The sequence below is a fragment of the Trichoplusia ni genome, chromosome 2 (assembly GCF_003590095.1).
Source record: "Trichoplusia ni isolate ovarian cell line Hi5 chromosome 2, tn1, whole genome shotgun sequence".
NCBI lineage: Eukaryota > Metazoa > Arthropoda > Insecta > Lepidoptera > Noctuidae > Trichoplusia > Trichoplusia ni.
Genome location: NC_039479.1, coordinates 6889331 through 6904631, shown reverse-complemented (window position 1 = coordinate 6904631; position 15301 = coordinate 6889331). Strand labels below are relative to the sequence as shown.

Below are 15301 nucleotides of genomic sequence, written 5' to 3'. Positions count from 1 at the left end.
TATTCTCTATCGGTGCTCATTTATTTAAGCGTTATGGTAACGAGTTATGAGTGTTTGTTACATAACATAACTATATATTGTTGTGTAACTGTGCGTTTGTATTTTACATTTGTATTCAAATGTCCAAGAAATAATGTTTCAATATTGATTAAAATTAAGGATATTTATATATTTGAATATGAAAGTAGAGTCTGTGTGACCGAGTGAAGTATGTTTGAAATTATTAAAAGTTAAATAATATTTATACTCTTAGTGATGAATTGTGTAAATAAAAGATTTTTCTGAAGATATTCCGTGTATTATTAAATGCTACATGCGTATAAATATGTAAAACTATACTGGTATGTTATTAAGCTGCGTTGGCCTCCGTAGCTTGCATTTTGGACATTTTCTGAATACACTTCACGGCGGCCTGGTGGATAGTCTTCTCAAGGGCATCTGTCAATCACAAACAGGTAAGGTATTATAAACTTTTTATAAGCCTTCAATATGATAGGGGAAAATATATGGCGATGTTGTGGTATATTTAAACAAAGCAACATTTATTTTCGTGCAAATTTTATACCAAGGGTAATTTAATCAAAGTCATCCGTTTGGGACGACTTTGGACCACGTAGTAAGACAAGTTCGATCACCCATGGATAGGCCATGACTGAGTAACCATTTATGTCATAACTAGTACCTCCGTGTTTTCGAAGGTTCGTTAAATTCGGGTTCTGGCTGTTCTATAGGGGTAGATAGAAGCAAGAAAGTCTGACAACCGGTCTAACTAAGGGGTATCGTGTTGCTTGTGAAAATGGGTTGAGGAGTTAGAATAGACAGTCGCTCCTTGTAAAACACGAGTACTTAGATACATTCGGTTAGAGCGCAAGGCGACCCTACCATATTTGTGTTTGATGTGTTTCAATTATGATACTTACAAATCTTGTGTTGTCCTTTGATCGGGAAGCGAAGCCTCAGACTGATCGGGTTTGAACAGATGAACACGTATGGACTGTCGCAGTCGCCGTCAGGATATCTGCACAACACACATTAGTACAATATGTCCGTCTGTTTTGTTCTAACCCTTAAGTCTGTGATGTGCACTATTCTATATTAAATCTTTAGGAGATCCGATCTTTGAATGCGGGAGTAATCAAAGAGTATAAAAACATCTCCTGTCTGTGCCTCCGTAACTAGGCTTTATCTCATAATCTGTGATAGACAGCTTACATGTTCATTGATCATGATGCATTTCTGTTGCCGCTATAAAGAGAAAATATCAAAATGAAAAGTAATGAAAAGTTCTGCGATCTCTCTTACAACAAACATATTATATAATAGTGTCAGAAAACCTTTCATGCTATAATATGTGCAAGGCAATGTAGCAGCTATGCAGGTGCGTGTCGTGTGGTGTTTGTGTAAGTTAAAAAAACATGGATTTGATAACAATACTTACAGCACCCTTTCGGCAGCCGAAAAAAAAGCAAACAATGGCATGAAATGAAATGATTTAATATGCAAAATAGAATTATGCAATGTCTATTTATAAAGACATTTCCTAAATGAATAAATACTCTGTGAAGAAAAGTCGAAACAAACTCTATGGACTTGCAGTTTTTTTTAGTCCTGTCAATTAATTTCGCAAACGAATGGAATGTATTTACTGGCAATGGGAGCTTGTAAAGATAAATGAAAGAAAAAAGATACAAAGATTGATTAGATACAAAGTTTAAGCGCAAGTCACGCCATTGCTGCACTGCATGGATAGCCAAGTGGAATATCTCATCGCACCAAGCCCTCTGTTCGTGAAGTGTCGTGGGATCGATCCCCGCGTAGTACAAGCATTTGTGTGAACCACGAACGCTTGTTCTGAGGCTGGGTGTCTTGTGCATGTGCATTGAAAGGCCCGCATCTTAAAAAAACAATTCCATACCGCGGGAGTCTTTTCAAAAAAAGCAGCTCTCGGTTCTACTCGCGCACTAAAACGAAAATCACTCACTTTTTCTGATACTCCTCTTGTGTTAAGCAGTCAACAACATTGACGCAGCCGAGCAGACAGCCGGTGGGGTAGAACGATGGAAACTTTATCTCGAAATCTGAAAATTAAAATCCAAATACAAGTGTATAAGTACCTAATTTTAATTAAAATTACATTATAACATTAAATATTTTAAACTTTCCAATACTTTTTCAAAAATTCTTACACCAAAAAACTGTTAATAAACCAATACCAGACATTAATTAATCATTTTATGTAATCAAATTCCCTATAAACACATAAATCATACAGTTTTCTTCATCAAATTCACAACTATGCAACTATCAATTTGAACCCTGTATAAATTCTGACCTGGATATAGCACCCTGTAGTGTGTCTCCATGGCCCTAACCAGGTCCTGGTCGGGGGGCTTCACGGTGGACGCGATCCACAGCCGCCCGCGATGGCTGGTGTACCACGTGCGACCTTCGTGTCTGAAAATTAAATGTATGAACTTATTTCGCAAAGACGACAGATTTGTTGACAATGCGATCAGATCCTATTATCATCTTTTCGTATCGATCCAGTAACGGATCGAAAGCCTTTGTAAGTATCGATACTAAAATCGGGTGGATCGTGTTGCTTTGTATCGATGCACACAAGTACCGGATCGGATCGAATATCCGTAGCGAACACCCACCGAGAGAAACCAGTCTATATTCATAAAAATGTTCCTAAATTCACTAAGTTGTCCGATTTATATACGGACAGAATGGACCCTTCTTCAAAAGCATTTATAAGGTTTTAAAATAGCCACTCAGATAGCGACGGTACCCCACTCTCCCCATGAAGGGGAGCGAACGATCATCGAGAGCTGATGGTAGAACTACCACCGCCCGCCTCACGCTCAGGGCACCGCGCCACATCTCATCAACGTGACTAGTGAGGACTCACATGGTGTGAAAGTCTCGAGAAGAGCTTACTATAGAAATGATCCTATGAAGTAAGGTCTTAACATATCAACGACACGCGCCCGAAGTCATTCAGACGTGGAAAATCTTAACACCGCCATTCAGAAAGATGACGTCACAAGCATAGCGACATCTAGTGACAAAACGTTCTACTTAAAAAATGCGACATTAGTACCGAATGACGTTTTGAGGTTATGTTTTTGTTTATGAATTTACCGAATAACCTCGAAATATTCCTATTATTTATAAACTTGTTTACTTATTATATATAAACATTCTACACATGTAATTTTACTTCTTTTGATATAACAACTCAACCATCTTGTAAATACAATAAATTGTGGGATTTATAGGACGATGTCCAAATGCGCCTACAAAAAATATCATAGCAAATAGCACGCAAACGTCAAGTTCATTATGAACAAGCATTGCAATATTACCATTTCCGATTTACCAATAAAATTGTCATGAGTAATTTTAATCAAGTGCTAGCTTTCTAACCAAGGTTGAAAAAAAAGTTTATCCTTCTTCTGCTACTTACAGTTTAATCCCCTCGATGAGCAGCGACGCCCAGGGCTGGTGCATGGACAGACAGCGGCCGGCGTCGCTCATCTCCTGCAGCTCGGCGTCCTGCACGCGCGGCGAGTGCTGCCCGGGGGCACGCCGCGCCACGGCCGCGTAGCCCTGGCTCTCCACGGCAGGATGGAACTGCCACAGATGGTGAGATTTCTTGTTATTTTCTTTTGTTTTTTATTAGCAGTTTGTAGGAAACTAAAATAATACTCAATGTGTCCTGCTTATGTTCCTTATCATTTTGAGTAAATAGAAGACGAAATATTTCCTTATCTTTGTTCAGGAGCCTCAACGGACCCAGTAGGTTATATCTTGATCACTTTTTTGTCTTACATTTTTTTAATATGCGAGTGAATATTAACTACTTTTTAGTTATTATGGTGACGAGAAGCTTTCAATAACTCAACTTTCAATTCAATGATATGTACCACCGACAACTGTAGTTTTTAGATTTGATACCTGTATTTGTGTGACCACAAATCCTTATACCTGTAACCTAGGTGTTCTTTTTATATGTGACTTTAATATTTGTAAAGAACTAAACCCTAGCGTTCCCTACGCTTTCGTTAAAACCAAATAGGTAATATAACCTGTAGTAGCGGAGCATTGACCCCGGGCGCGACGTCCCTGTCGTCAGAGACTCCGATGAGCAGGTCGTGTTGCGGCGCGCGGGCCGCGCTCACAGAGCGGGTCATCTCAGAGATCAACTCCTCATCGGGCTCGTTGTCCACCGACGTGTCCTCCACTATCTGGCGGCCTGGTCAATAGTAAATAGAGATTAGATAACTAAAATTGCCAGAGAGTAAGTTCGTACACGTGTTCGTATAAATGGCAAGATATTTGGACGGGTAGAGTAACAGGTGAATTAATTATCATTATCAGCCCATATTCGTCCATTGCTGGATATAGGCCTCCCTTATTGCTCGCCATCGAAATCTATCTTCCACTGATCGCATCCGGCGAATTAGCAAGGCCAAAATTGCATATTATCACTAGTCAGAAAATATGGTTCTACAAGGTACTGGGTCAAAATCTCATACATTTCATGTACGTATTTAAATTACACATGATGTTAGATGATCGATTTCGATGGCGTGCAATTTGAGAGGCCTATGTCCAGCAGTTGACGATTAGGGATGATGATATTATATCAAACTCGTCATTATTCATAATTTAATAAGCCGACCAGCTATAAAAGTTCTCACCAGCGAAGTCGAAGGTCATCTTCTTGTTAAGCCGGGAGCCGTGCTTCTTCTCCTGTATGCTCTGCTGGTACTTGTCCAGCTTCTCCCGCTCGGACGCGTTCAGCCACACGCTGTTCGCGCTGAAGTAGTCACTGTCGTCGTCCGTGACGCGCGTGCGACGCTCACTACGTAAACATAAGTGAAATTAATTATGATTCAGTTCATAAAACTGGTAAAAAGAAATTGCCGAAAAAGTAGGAAACAAATTGAATTGATTATTGAAGTTGTCAATTTCTTTTAAAAGAAATGTATGGTTAGCATTTTACAAGCTTTGACTACTTTACTAGATGACATTGCAAGCAAGGGTAAACTTTTTAAATGGAATGCCAATCGGGCCCAACTACAAGTACATACATTTTACTACTGAGAACAATGGGAAACCTAAATTTAAATAAAGAACCTACTAGCAGTGCTCTCCACACTGGCTGACAAAAAAAATACATTTTACTGTAAAGCATAGACAAAAAAGGTTGTATAGCATACCTAGTACGGTCGTACTCCAGCAGCCTGTTCCTGTGCGACACGGCGGCCTCCCAGCCCTTGGGCCGGCTGCGCTCCATCAGCGACTCCATCAGCTTCGCGCCGCCCTTCGTCTTGGTGTTTATCTCTTTCTGTTCTTCAGGGGTGCACACCTGAAACATTGTGTTGTGCAATTATTGGATTACTTAGCTAAGGTAACATTAAATATAAATATTAATTTAATTTTATCAATTTTCTTGTGAATGTTTGACTTTATAGTACAGTTCAGTTATATTATGTTTAAAATCGAATTTCTTAAAGACTTCAAAATTCTACTAATATTATAAATGCAAAAGTTTGAAAGTATAGATAGATGGTGTTTGTATCTTTTTAAGCGCAAAAACCATTAAATGGTTTTGTACACAATTTGATACATGGATAGTTTATCTACCTATAAAAGTATTCGAGTTTTTCTTTTTCATAAATTCAACCAAAACTTAATGAATTTTATCAGTGTTTCAAGCTTAAGTTATATTGTTACCAGATTCCCACAAAACAGACATGGGCCGGATCCCTCCTGCTTGCAGACGACGCGGCCGCATTGTATGCAGTTATTGATCAGCTCGTGTTTTGACGCCTGGCATTCGCAGTGGTGGCGTCCTAAAACGTAATGTTACTTGGTTCTTTTGAATGATGTTGTTTTATAATTAAAAATATTTGGGGGTAAAATCTTTTTGAAGCGAAGGTTCCTGCTGAGTAGAGATATAGTGTAAAGATATTATCCAAACAAATATTTCGTTTAGTAAAGCCCTAGCTACTTCCTCTTTTATAAAAAAAAAAAACTAAAGTCCGAAAATGAAACATGGTAACAGAGACTGTACCTAAAACAGACACCAGTGACTCCTCTTATATGAGAGGTTTGCACATTAATCACCGATAAAACAATACATACATAAATACAGGAAAAGCAAACAAGAACAATAAAAAAAACCATCCTAAATAAAATACCTACCTTTAATAAGCACAACCTGTGCATTCTTCCCCTCCTGTGAGTACAGGTTCACAAACTTGGTCTTCTTCTTGGACTTGCTGTCTTCAGCAGGCAGCTGCACCTGCATCGGTATCTCTGTACTGGTGAAGTCAGTCTGCTGTTTGTTCTTAGATATCTTCTTCTTTTGTTGCTTTGTTTGGGCATTGCCTGGAATGTATTATTTGATTTTGACCCTTGAAATATTGAAATGTACTCAAGAGGTTGATAAGTTGGTATTTAATAACAACAGGCCTCGAGAGGATTTTCAAATATGATTACCTTTTGAACATTAATAAAGTAGTAAGCTTTAAAAAGGATTTAGGCATATTTGATAAAGATACCTAAAAGTATAGTTTTACACTAATTTGAATCTAGTATATTTTTTTCTAATAAGACACAAGTAGTTTTATTTCTTCACATCAACTACAGAACAGATTTAACTATATTGACTTAATATTGTGCAATAAACAATAATAATAAGTATTGAATAATTGTTATTTTTTTCTTTCCTACTTTTATAATAAGTGAAAAATGAATTTAATTTACCTCTGCCGGGAAACTTCCTCTTGCACAGTTCTAAGAAGAAACCTTTATGTTGTGAGTTATCAAAGTCCAGAAGAGTTTTCATATACTCATTCAAATCATTCTCACTCTCTATAGATAACACGTACCTGCAATAAATATCAACAATCAATCAAAAAGAGATTTCAATACTAAACATATTAATATTATTTAAATGCGGCTGATCACGTATAACAAATTGTAAACAAATGTTCTATTTTGTATAAGACTTACTGTATTAAATCGTCTGGTATCTCGAAATCTAAAATTTTAGATAGTCCTTCTTTCAGCCACTGATCCATGGTAAATATTGAACTCTTGAACTTTATTCAAAATAATTAATTTTTCAATAAATACGTGGATCTTAAACTAAAAGATCCAATAAGCCTACAGTTTGACACTAGACAGCAGCTGATTTTGACTTTTTGACATTTTTGACAACCTATTTGTCGTTTGAGAATTCTTCTTTTCGTTGACTTGACATAAGGACTGTTTACATGATTAAAAGAGTTTAACATAGGTTCAAGAAATGAAAAAATATACATTTCGAAATTCCACGTACACGTATGGATTATATTTTAATTTTAATAGGTTTATCACTTCCACGTACTTGAGAATATTATTATTTCATCAAGTCTTAATACATTTTTTTTTATATCATAACACTTAATACATCTGTCTCACCCAATATCTGTCAAAATTTTGTTGTTGATTTTCTCTCAGAACATTCGGTTTTTAAATATTAAAAAGGTACGTCATTTGTAATGGATTAACATTTTCAAGATCGTCTTTTGTTATTATTAAATTAAGACTTCAGTGTTTCATTTATCCTAGGAAAATCTGCTGAATCCAGATGTCATTTGTTTACGTAATTTTGTAACCTAAATGCCTTCAAAGTGAAGCTTAAACTGTTGTTATTTTCAGTAGAAACCATGTCGATCTCCCCGTTCTTGCGGTCCCCATTCACCGATGTCACTGGTGGCTTGGTGTCACAGCAAATGCTGGGGCGGTGCCAGAAGCAAGAAGGCCGCTTTATGGACTGCCTGGAGGCCTACGGCTTAGACCGCGGAAAGGTCAAGTGCGCCTCACTATTTGAAGACTTCCATGAATGTCAAACATCCACGAAACAGTTCAAACGATTCATGGTAAGAATTCAATCTCGGAACTTAATTTTATGGTCTGAAAACTGAGTTTAAAAATTGTTTACCACTTTGTAAAACATAAAATGCCATAAACAAAGAGAGACCGATTATTTAAGGTTTATGATGATCTAGAGCATTTCTTATGTATTAGAGATAAATTGCTCAATTATGCAAACCTGCAGCCAATTCTTAATTCATGAAACATGGATAGACTATTTTTTAAACTATTCTAATCATTTTATCGTAATATCTGTACGCATGTTATAAATTTTAATTATATTTCAGGCTATGCGCTATGAACGTGACAGACAAATATCTGAAGGCAAGTTGAAGGGAGACGCCAAATATGAATCACCAAAAGTTGACAGTTACTAAGTTATGTAGTGCAATGGATCCAATAGTCTCATCCAAACCACAGTGTATGTGTGTCTTACTGATGTAAATAAAATAATTTAATCAACAAAATGTGTGAATTTAATTAGTCTGAAATATCTGAACCAGTATCAGCTTTATAATCTGTGGAAAATGCAGATTATAAACCTTGACTTAAATATATTTTTATTATACAATTTATATTATTAGCCATTTTTCGTTTTTGCTAAATTTCGGCAATGAATTCAGGACATTATTTCCGCAAAGACTTTGTTTAGTAGAAGATATAATAATAGAACTTCAGTCTACATTACAATAATTAAAAATTAAGAATGTAATTGATTTCTTTATTCAATTAAAATTCATTAAAATTACATTTTTAAATATATATAAAAAAACAACATATATTTAAAAATATAAAAAATAGTGTCCAACTGGCAACGGGAACAGGGCCCAAGCTGCCGGTGGTCAGGGCTCCAGAGAGAGGAACCTCCTCACGATGCGCGCCGTGTCTAGAAGTACCGCTCTCTGAATCAAACCCTTGACCCAGACACCCAACGAGAGCCTCCGAAGATGTTGGTCGAGGCTCTTGGTTTGATTTTTTTTTTTAATACTTGCTAACTCAATCTGTTAGTGTGACAGCAGCCTTAGTACCAAATGGTTTTCCAAACTCTTTTGTACGAAAAAGGCTACATAATTTTAGATCCATTAAATAGAGAAGTAAACACTAACTGTCACTGAGTACAGTTATTCTGAAATTTGAAAAAAAATTGCGTACTGTAAATATACTTGACGAGCTGACGATTCCAGCAGTGTAATTGAAAAATAAAATAAAAATGCATAATATATCACCTTTCTTGCGATCTCCAATGACGGATATAACGGGAGGGATAATTTCCTACCAGTTATTGGGTCAATGTGCAAAGCAGGAGATGGAATTAATGGACTGCATGGAAGCATATGGCCTGGACCGCGGCCTGAAGAAATGTAAAAAACTAGTTGAAGACTACCGCGAGTGCCACACAAAACTGAAGCAGTTCAGGAGATTCTATGTAAGTAGAATACATGAATTTGGTTCCATCTCTTATTCTTTGCTTAAGACAGTAAACGACTGATTGAGGATGTCCATGGAACTGCGTTTGTGTAGCGCCTTACAGAAAAGAATAGCAAACTTTCTATTTTAACAATGTGACTTTATATCAGGTGTTAAATATCTTGACACAAGAAGTACATAGTTTAAAAGAAGGTATTATAATCGATTATTGCAGCATCTTACATTAATAGAGCACTATATTTAAATACTTATTCTGCATTGTTGTTCTGATTGTAAAACTAATACAGGAACTTATCTCTAAGACTCGTAACAATAATCTTTTGGTATACTTTAAGATGAATTTGTCCCATCTGTTCCACGCAGGAATCGAACACGCAAACAATAGTGCGGCAAACCATATATTTGTAAGTGTTCAATTATTATTTTGCTGCATAAGTAGTGATAATATTTATTATTGTTTCAGGAGATCCGTAGGGAACGCGACCGCCAAATCGCAGAGAAGAAACTGACCGGCAAGAAGATCTACTGCAACCCCAAAATTGACAGCTTTTAAACCCTACGTAATAAAACAAATATTTTACGTACCTAATACAAAAAATATTATAAAAAAGTATTTTTCTTAATTGGGTAGAAGCAAAAAGAAAATCACTCGTCATCACAAAGTAATTGCATTGCAAGTGTCCTTACAACTCCCGAATATTTAGTAGTCAAATACGTACCTACGTCGATGTAAAATGATTTTTTCTCGCAAGACCTTGCCAAGTTTGTCCGACCTTTACTGAAAGGCAAGGAGATCAATTTATTTATCCGACGATCGAATATATTGCTTATTATTATTTCTAGTTAAATCTTTGTAGATCCACGTTGAGGTACCTATATCGACAAGTTCGATACTAATACCTCCGAATTTTTTGCTCCGAGGAGTCACGGTCGGTCGAGCACGTTTTTGTGTGGAATTTTGGCGCCAAACTATAAGTAAATTAATCATGCATACATACGTAAGTAGATTGATAGAGAATTAAATTATATTTCGGTAGTAGTTCCTCTACGCAGATGTGTTCTACATACATAGCTATGGCGTGACTTGTTTTTTGAGACGTTGCGCTGCGTTGTTTATTACATATTCTTGAATTTTGTATTTATTTATGAGGGGCCTGAATAGGTGAAAAATAGCACGGAAATGTTTAGATTTAGACATTTCATTGTATTGAAATGCCGAATTTTATTTAGGTAAGATACACAACGGATATTGGTAATAGGCGTCATCTTTTGCGTGGAGTACAAACCTAGATTTAAGATTTAATTATTTGCTAAAATTGAAAGAACACTTATTATTAGGTAGTAACGTTCATTATATAAAAAAAAACCAATGTAATGGAATGAAATTCTAGAAATAAGTATCTACTTAAAATAGGTAAAATGTTAGGTAGTCTCAATCACGTGAGTCGGTCTACTCAGGTATCTACCCACCCAGGACCACATCAATCACAATATGTAAATTAAATCCAATTAAAATAAGTTAAAACATTTCATATTAAATGAAATACCAATAGACAAAAAAAAAAACGAGTCGCATTCAAGAATAATTGATCAACTCTGCGTTTGTTCTTAAAATGTTAATGTGAGTTATTAGTGGCAAAACAATTGGCGTCATTATCTTAGTCAATGAAGTTCAACGACCGTCTATTTTAGTGACGAAATATATTTGAAGGTTGTATCAGATCACGCCAAGGCAACACCATCGGAATCCTTTATTAAAAAAATATTTTTTTTTTGTCTTGCGGAACTGATTATCAAAGGTCCACGACCTCGTTTAGATTTTTGAACCAATTGCCATTTTATGTGTTCTTTTTGCACGGGGTAGGTGAGTCTGTAGGTAGTCCCGGTGGTCGGCAGCCGGCCAACAACCCCTGCCTCGAGGCTCAGTGGTCCTCGAACTCTACAGAACGGATTTGTGAGAAATATAAGGTATTTAAGGTATCAGTTTTATTTTTAAAGCACCTATTAACAAAATGGGATTGGAGGAAGCGTGTTTCGAACATATTTTACTACTGACGGCTTAATTGGCTGTACCTTTTGTGTAGGTACCTACTTATAAGATTTATGATTACGATTACTTTGCATAGGTATGTAAGTAGCCGATGTGGATAAGGGCATGTCATTAACTTTTAGCGTGGTACCTATTTAATCACCGTGAAGGTACTTCAGAGCCACGGGCTGTGGTAATAGAACTTTATACGAGTACTTTTTCGATTCAAGCTTATCCTTACTAAGGTAGAGCACTCCTTAGTGTGGAACATTCACAGACATAAGTGTAGACAGTGTTTTACTGATACCTGCCTACATTCGCCTATCGAAGACCTAGAGAGTTTTCATGCGCCGAAGATATACCTGCTCTTGCATTTATGACTTGGTCTTGAAAAAGGGTGTGTTTAATCTACTGTGGTTCTAAGGGCAGGCGCACACAGCGCGATATTTAGCAAAGAGAATTTAAAGATGTTTTATAAGCTGAAATTGTTCGCGCTTAAAGAGGTCACGATTTGTCATACATTTCATACCAAAAGTTTTTAAATCTATTTTGTTTTGTTTGACATAAATCTACTAAGCTGAATATACCGTCGCGCTCCGAAGGTGCGTCAAAAACTACAAAAACGCTAAATGCTCTAAGTGCGAAATGCCATATGCATAGACCCAAACTAAACTACCTGCACACTTATTTACTACTATATCTACCTACTTACCTAGGTTAAGAAAAAAGAGCTTCGGCAAACAATATACGAATATAGTTGGAATATGAAACTAGTATAGGTGCACATGCAGTGCCGGATTTAACCACGCAGCAAGAGTAGCAAATGCTAAAGAGCCCCGCGAATAGGAGGCCCCCACTCCAACGTGTGTCTGACAGTATTAAAAAGTAGTGCCATATTTTTGAAATTGAGCGCTGTCTGCATTCTGCTCAAGTTATTGCTGCAACGAACACTACCTACACAACACACAAGTTGGTAGGGTAGCACAGCCAAACTATCAGGAGAATATGAGAACCTAATGCAAAACAGGGCCCCGATGCGCGATAGTCGAATGAGCTACAGGCCCCGCGTTTGCTTAATCCGGTACTGTGCATATAATCATGATCATATTGCCTGCTCATCTGATGCAATATCATAACATTGTTAAGTGATCATTTTGTGACAATAATAATCTATGATAAAAGCGAACTTGTTTCTTGGTCCCTATATATATAACTGATATAATTTTTGTCAGACAAAAGTTATCTGGCGATTGAAAAATCGGCCCTTAAGGAAATAAGTATATTCATCAAAATATTTTATTTACAGTTAAAAAGCACCAACGCATAGTACCTACCTATCACAATTATTTCCATAGTTTTAGTTTTGTAAGTACAGTCAGAAATAAAAGCGAGCCTGATTTTTTCGATCTTCAATATTAAATCTACAAAGGGCTTTCAGGTATATCAGATTAAAATTGTTTTATGTTAAAATAAATAGACCCCTCGAAACTCATACAAAAGAACTCTTACAACATCAAGTCATAACGCGTTTGAGCGCGACTGTTCAAGATCAATGAATTCCTTCCAATTCCATTCATTAAACGATATAAAACAGCTATAATTTAATCCATTCCAAACATTTACGGTCTGAAATCTCAACATTATAATCTAAGCGAACAGTTTCAAAACAAAATACATACGTGGAAATATTTCACGCAGTTCTTAGCAACAGGGTCACTAGCATTCAAATTCATAAGTATAGCCCGATGAATCCATGTTTCAGTATTTTTTCACCTTATCACGGACAAACACAGATATATTATGCATGCGACGATCGACACTGATTTGTAACACTATAACATGGCTTCATTGTTTTAGGCACTCGTAAGACGTATATTATTTTTAAAGATTTTACATGTTTTATCAAACTATATTTAGACCTGTGGTTTTATACGTGATTGTTTATAAACTATCTGTGAACCAAATTTCGTCCAAATTTGTGACAAGCACCCATAATTACAAATTTTAGAGTTTATAATGTTAGTAGGATAAGCATCACACTTAAAACAACATTTTGGGGACGACACAAATTTTAGTAATTTTCGAGAATCAAACTTGTAGCACTAGCACCCTCGAACCTATTGTTATGTCTTCAATTATATCTGAAAATAGAGAATGAAAATTATTATGTGTTAAAAAGTCTGGCCAAACGTTTTGGTGACACATCGCGTGAGCCAAGGGCTGGCTTTTACCTTGGACAGGGATAAGTGTTGCCGCACAACGTGCACTTCCTGGGTGAATCTCTTGACATGGTTGTTTTTAATTACTTAAACTTTTCAGATGTAAGTATTTACTGCTGTACCACTTGGCTTCACATGTAAGATCGCTATAAACACTCTTGCTTACAAGACATTTAAGCAACTTTACTTTTTCGCCAATTAAAAATATTGCTAAAAAAAAGAGTCAATAATTTAAATCAGAAGTGACGGGAGATAAGTCGTCGACCTATACCAAAGTCAAATATTTCATTCTCGGCACCGAGGTGTGTGTAGATTATAATTTCAAAATCTAGTGTTTTTGTGGGGCCAGGCGACGATCGAATATTCACAAGTAACACATAACGAAATACAACATTCACGTCTAGAATCTAGTTCTTTTAATATAGTCTAGTAATTGTCCGTTAGAGGTCACTGTGTTACGTATATTTCGATCCAAAGTCATTAAGTCGTTACGTTTTGGTTCGATCATAAATTTTGGCGTGTCTAGCGTTTTTTTTTGTTGTATACTAGCAAAGTTACACACGACTCGTATTTTTCCCAGAAAATTGCGTCATGGATACATTCATTTGCGTTCGATAATGAAGGCAATTCATTCAGATATTCTCATGGTGACCGTAGGGCTGGCAGTGAACTTTGCGGACGCCGGTCAAACGAGGTCATCTAAGGTAATATTTAGTGTTTACTCGAACCACGTAAACATCAAGTCGAGCTTTTGTTTGCGAATGTACTTAAGTACTAAGCACTCATAGATCTTATGAAACATTTACAGATATAACGCTTTTAATCTTTAAGCTCGAGAAGTTTTAAGCAAAGCAGAGCCCCAGTTCTCCTATTTACAATGGCCGATGAATGAATGGAAATTTGGTTATATTTTCACTTTTCGTATTATTCTAAGCATTTTTATAACACAATTATTTATTGGAAATTCAGTACAGGGCGGCACCCACGCTCAAAACAATGAATTCCCAATTATTTTGTGTTTAAAATGTTTAAGAGAATAGGAATAGTTTCAAATTAAATGCATTTGCCATTCATTCAGCGGCCATTGTAAATAGCAGAATCGGGGGCCCAGTACTTATGTCACAGTAATATTATAAAGAAGAAAGTCTAGAAGTAAGTCAATGTTTACTACTTCACGAATAAACGACTAAACTGATTTTGATAAAATTCGGTTTCTTAAAGGTGAATTGTTGTTTGTGCGTTGGTACATAATGATAGGAGATGGATTTGGATTAATATAAGACTTAAGTTTTTTTTTGTAGATATAGGTACCTACCGTGCATTGACATTCACGCGGGTGAAGCTGCGAGCAAAAGCTTGTTAATTATAAAGTTACTAACTTTGTAGGTATTTAATATTGATTTAATAATATTGTCGTCATAAATAACATTCAATCAAAGTATTAAAACTACAAGTTCACTGAAATGAGAAGAATTTATTTAATTGTTTTGACGTAAGTAGATATCACGTCATAACGACTTTTTTCGTAATAACTTATATTTTTTTACCTACTCTGCATTTACGTTTGTTTTCGAGGGGAGTTGATAGAGTCTGTTTCTGTGATCCTTGACAACTAAGTAAATATTACTTGATCATTTGGAAGTATTTTTGCTATTTATTGTCAACTAGCTGTAACTGCGACTACGTC

The 15301-nt window shown here is 36.2% G+C and overlaps 3 protein-coding genes and 1 non-coding gene across 5 annotated transcripts; 2 read left to right on the top strand and 2 right to left on the bottom strand.

The window, feature by feature from the left end:
* Positions 1-276: 276 nt before the first annotated feature.
* Positions 277-7194, bottom strand: LOC113505533 (activating signal cointegrator 1-like). Its single transcript, XM_026888303.1, has 12 exons — positions 7033-7194; positions 6784-6908; positions 6220-6405; positions 5749-5867; positions 5232-5380; positions 4710-4873; positions 4095-4261; positions 3473-3639; positions 2333-2454; positions 1982-2078; positions 921-1018; positions 277-438 (listed from the first exon to the last, which is right to left on the bottom strand). Exons 1-12 carry the CDS (start codon positions 7098-7100, stop codon positions 350-352), a joined length of 1551 nt encoding a protein of 516 aa, XP_026744104.1. The 5' UTR covers positions 7101-7194; the 3' UTR covers positions 277-349.
* Positions 2773-2973, bottom strand: LOC113508606. The gene has a single exon (XR_003402041.1). It is a non-coding gene; the product is annotated as a small nucleolar RNA U3 (small nucleolar RNA).
* Positions 7195-7451: 257 nt separating the features above from the next.
* LOC113505559 (NADH dehydrogenase [ubiquinone] iron-sulfur protein 5) lies at positions 7452-8405 on the top strand. 2 transcript variants are annotated; one of them, XM_026888340.1, is made up of 3 exons: positions 7452-7548; positions 7726-7943; positions 8226-8405. In XM_026888340.1, the coding sequence occupies exons 2-3, from the start codon at positions 7731-7733 to the stop codon at positions 8313-8315; spliced, it is 303 nt and encodes a 100-aa protein (XP_026744141.1). In that variant the 5' UTR covers positions 7452-7548; positions 7726-7730; the 3' UTR covers positions 8316-8405. The 2 variants fall into 2 exon arrangements, with proteins under 2 accessions (XP_026744141.1, XP_026744149.1); XM_026888348.1 differs by having other exon boundaries at positions 7464-7548; positions 7723-7943.
* A 493-nt stretch (positions 8406-8898) lies between these two features.
* Positions 8899-12669, top strand: LOC113505514 (NADH dehydrogenase [ubiquinone] iron-sulfur protein 5-like). Its single transcript, XM_026888264.1, has 2 exons — positions 8899-9364; positions 9830-12669. The coding sequence occupies exons 1-2, from the start codon at positions 9149-9151 to the stop codon at positions 9917-9919; spliced, it is 306 nt and encodes a 101-aa protein (XP_026744065.1). The 5' UTR covers positions 8899-9148; the 3' UTR covers positions 9920-12669.
* The last annotated feature ends 2632 nt before the right edge of the window (positions 12670-15301 follow it).

Bases quoted from the DNA above. Each gene is read 5' to 3' on its own strand.
- LOC113505533 (XM_026888303.1), bottom strand. From the start codon at position 7,100: ATGGATCAGTGGCTGAAAGAAGGACTATCTAAAATTTTAGATTTCGAG. The intron at 5,381-5,748 runs GTAACAATATAA...ACAATGTTTCAG, and splicing joins GTCTGTTTTGTGGGAATCTG to GTGTGCACCCCTGAAGAACA. The intron at 4,262-4,709 runs GTGAGAACTTTT...ACTATTGACCAG, and splicing joins GATGACCTTCGACTTCGCTG to GCCGCCAGATAGTGGAGGAC.
- LOC113505559 (XM_026888340.1), top strand. From the start codon at position 7,731: ATGTCGATCTCCCCGTTCTTGCGGTCCCCATTCACCGATGTCACTGGT. The intron at 7,944-8,225 runs GTAAGAATTCAA...ATTATATTTCAG, and splicing joins AACAGTTCAAACGATTCATG to GCTATGCGCTATGAACGTGA.
- LOC113505514 (XM_026888264.1), top strand. From the start codon at position 9,149: ATGCATAATATATCACCTTTCTTGCGATCTCCAATGACGGATATAACG. The intron at 9,365-9,829 runs GTAAGTAGAATA...TTATTGTTTCAG, and splicing joins AGCAGTTCAGGAGATTCTAT to GAGATCCGTAGGGAACGCGA.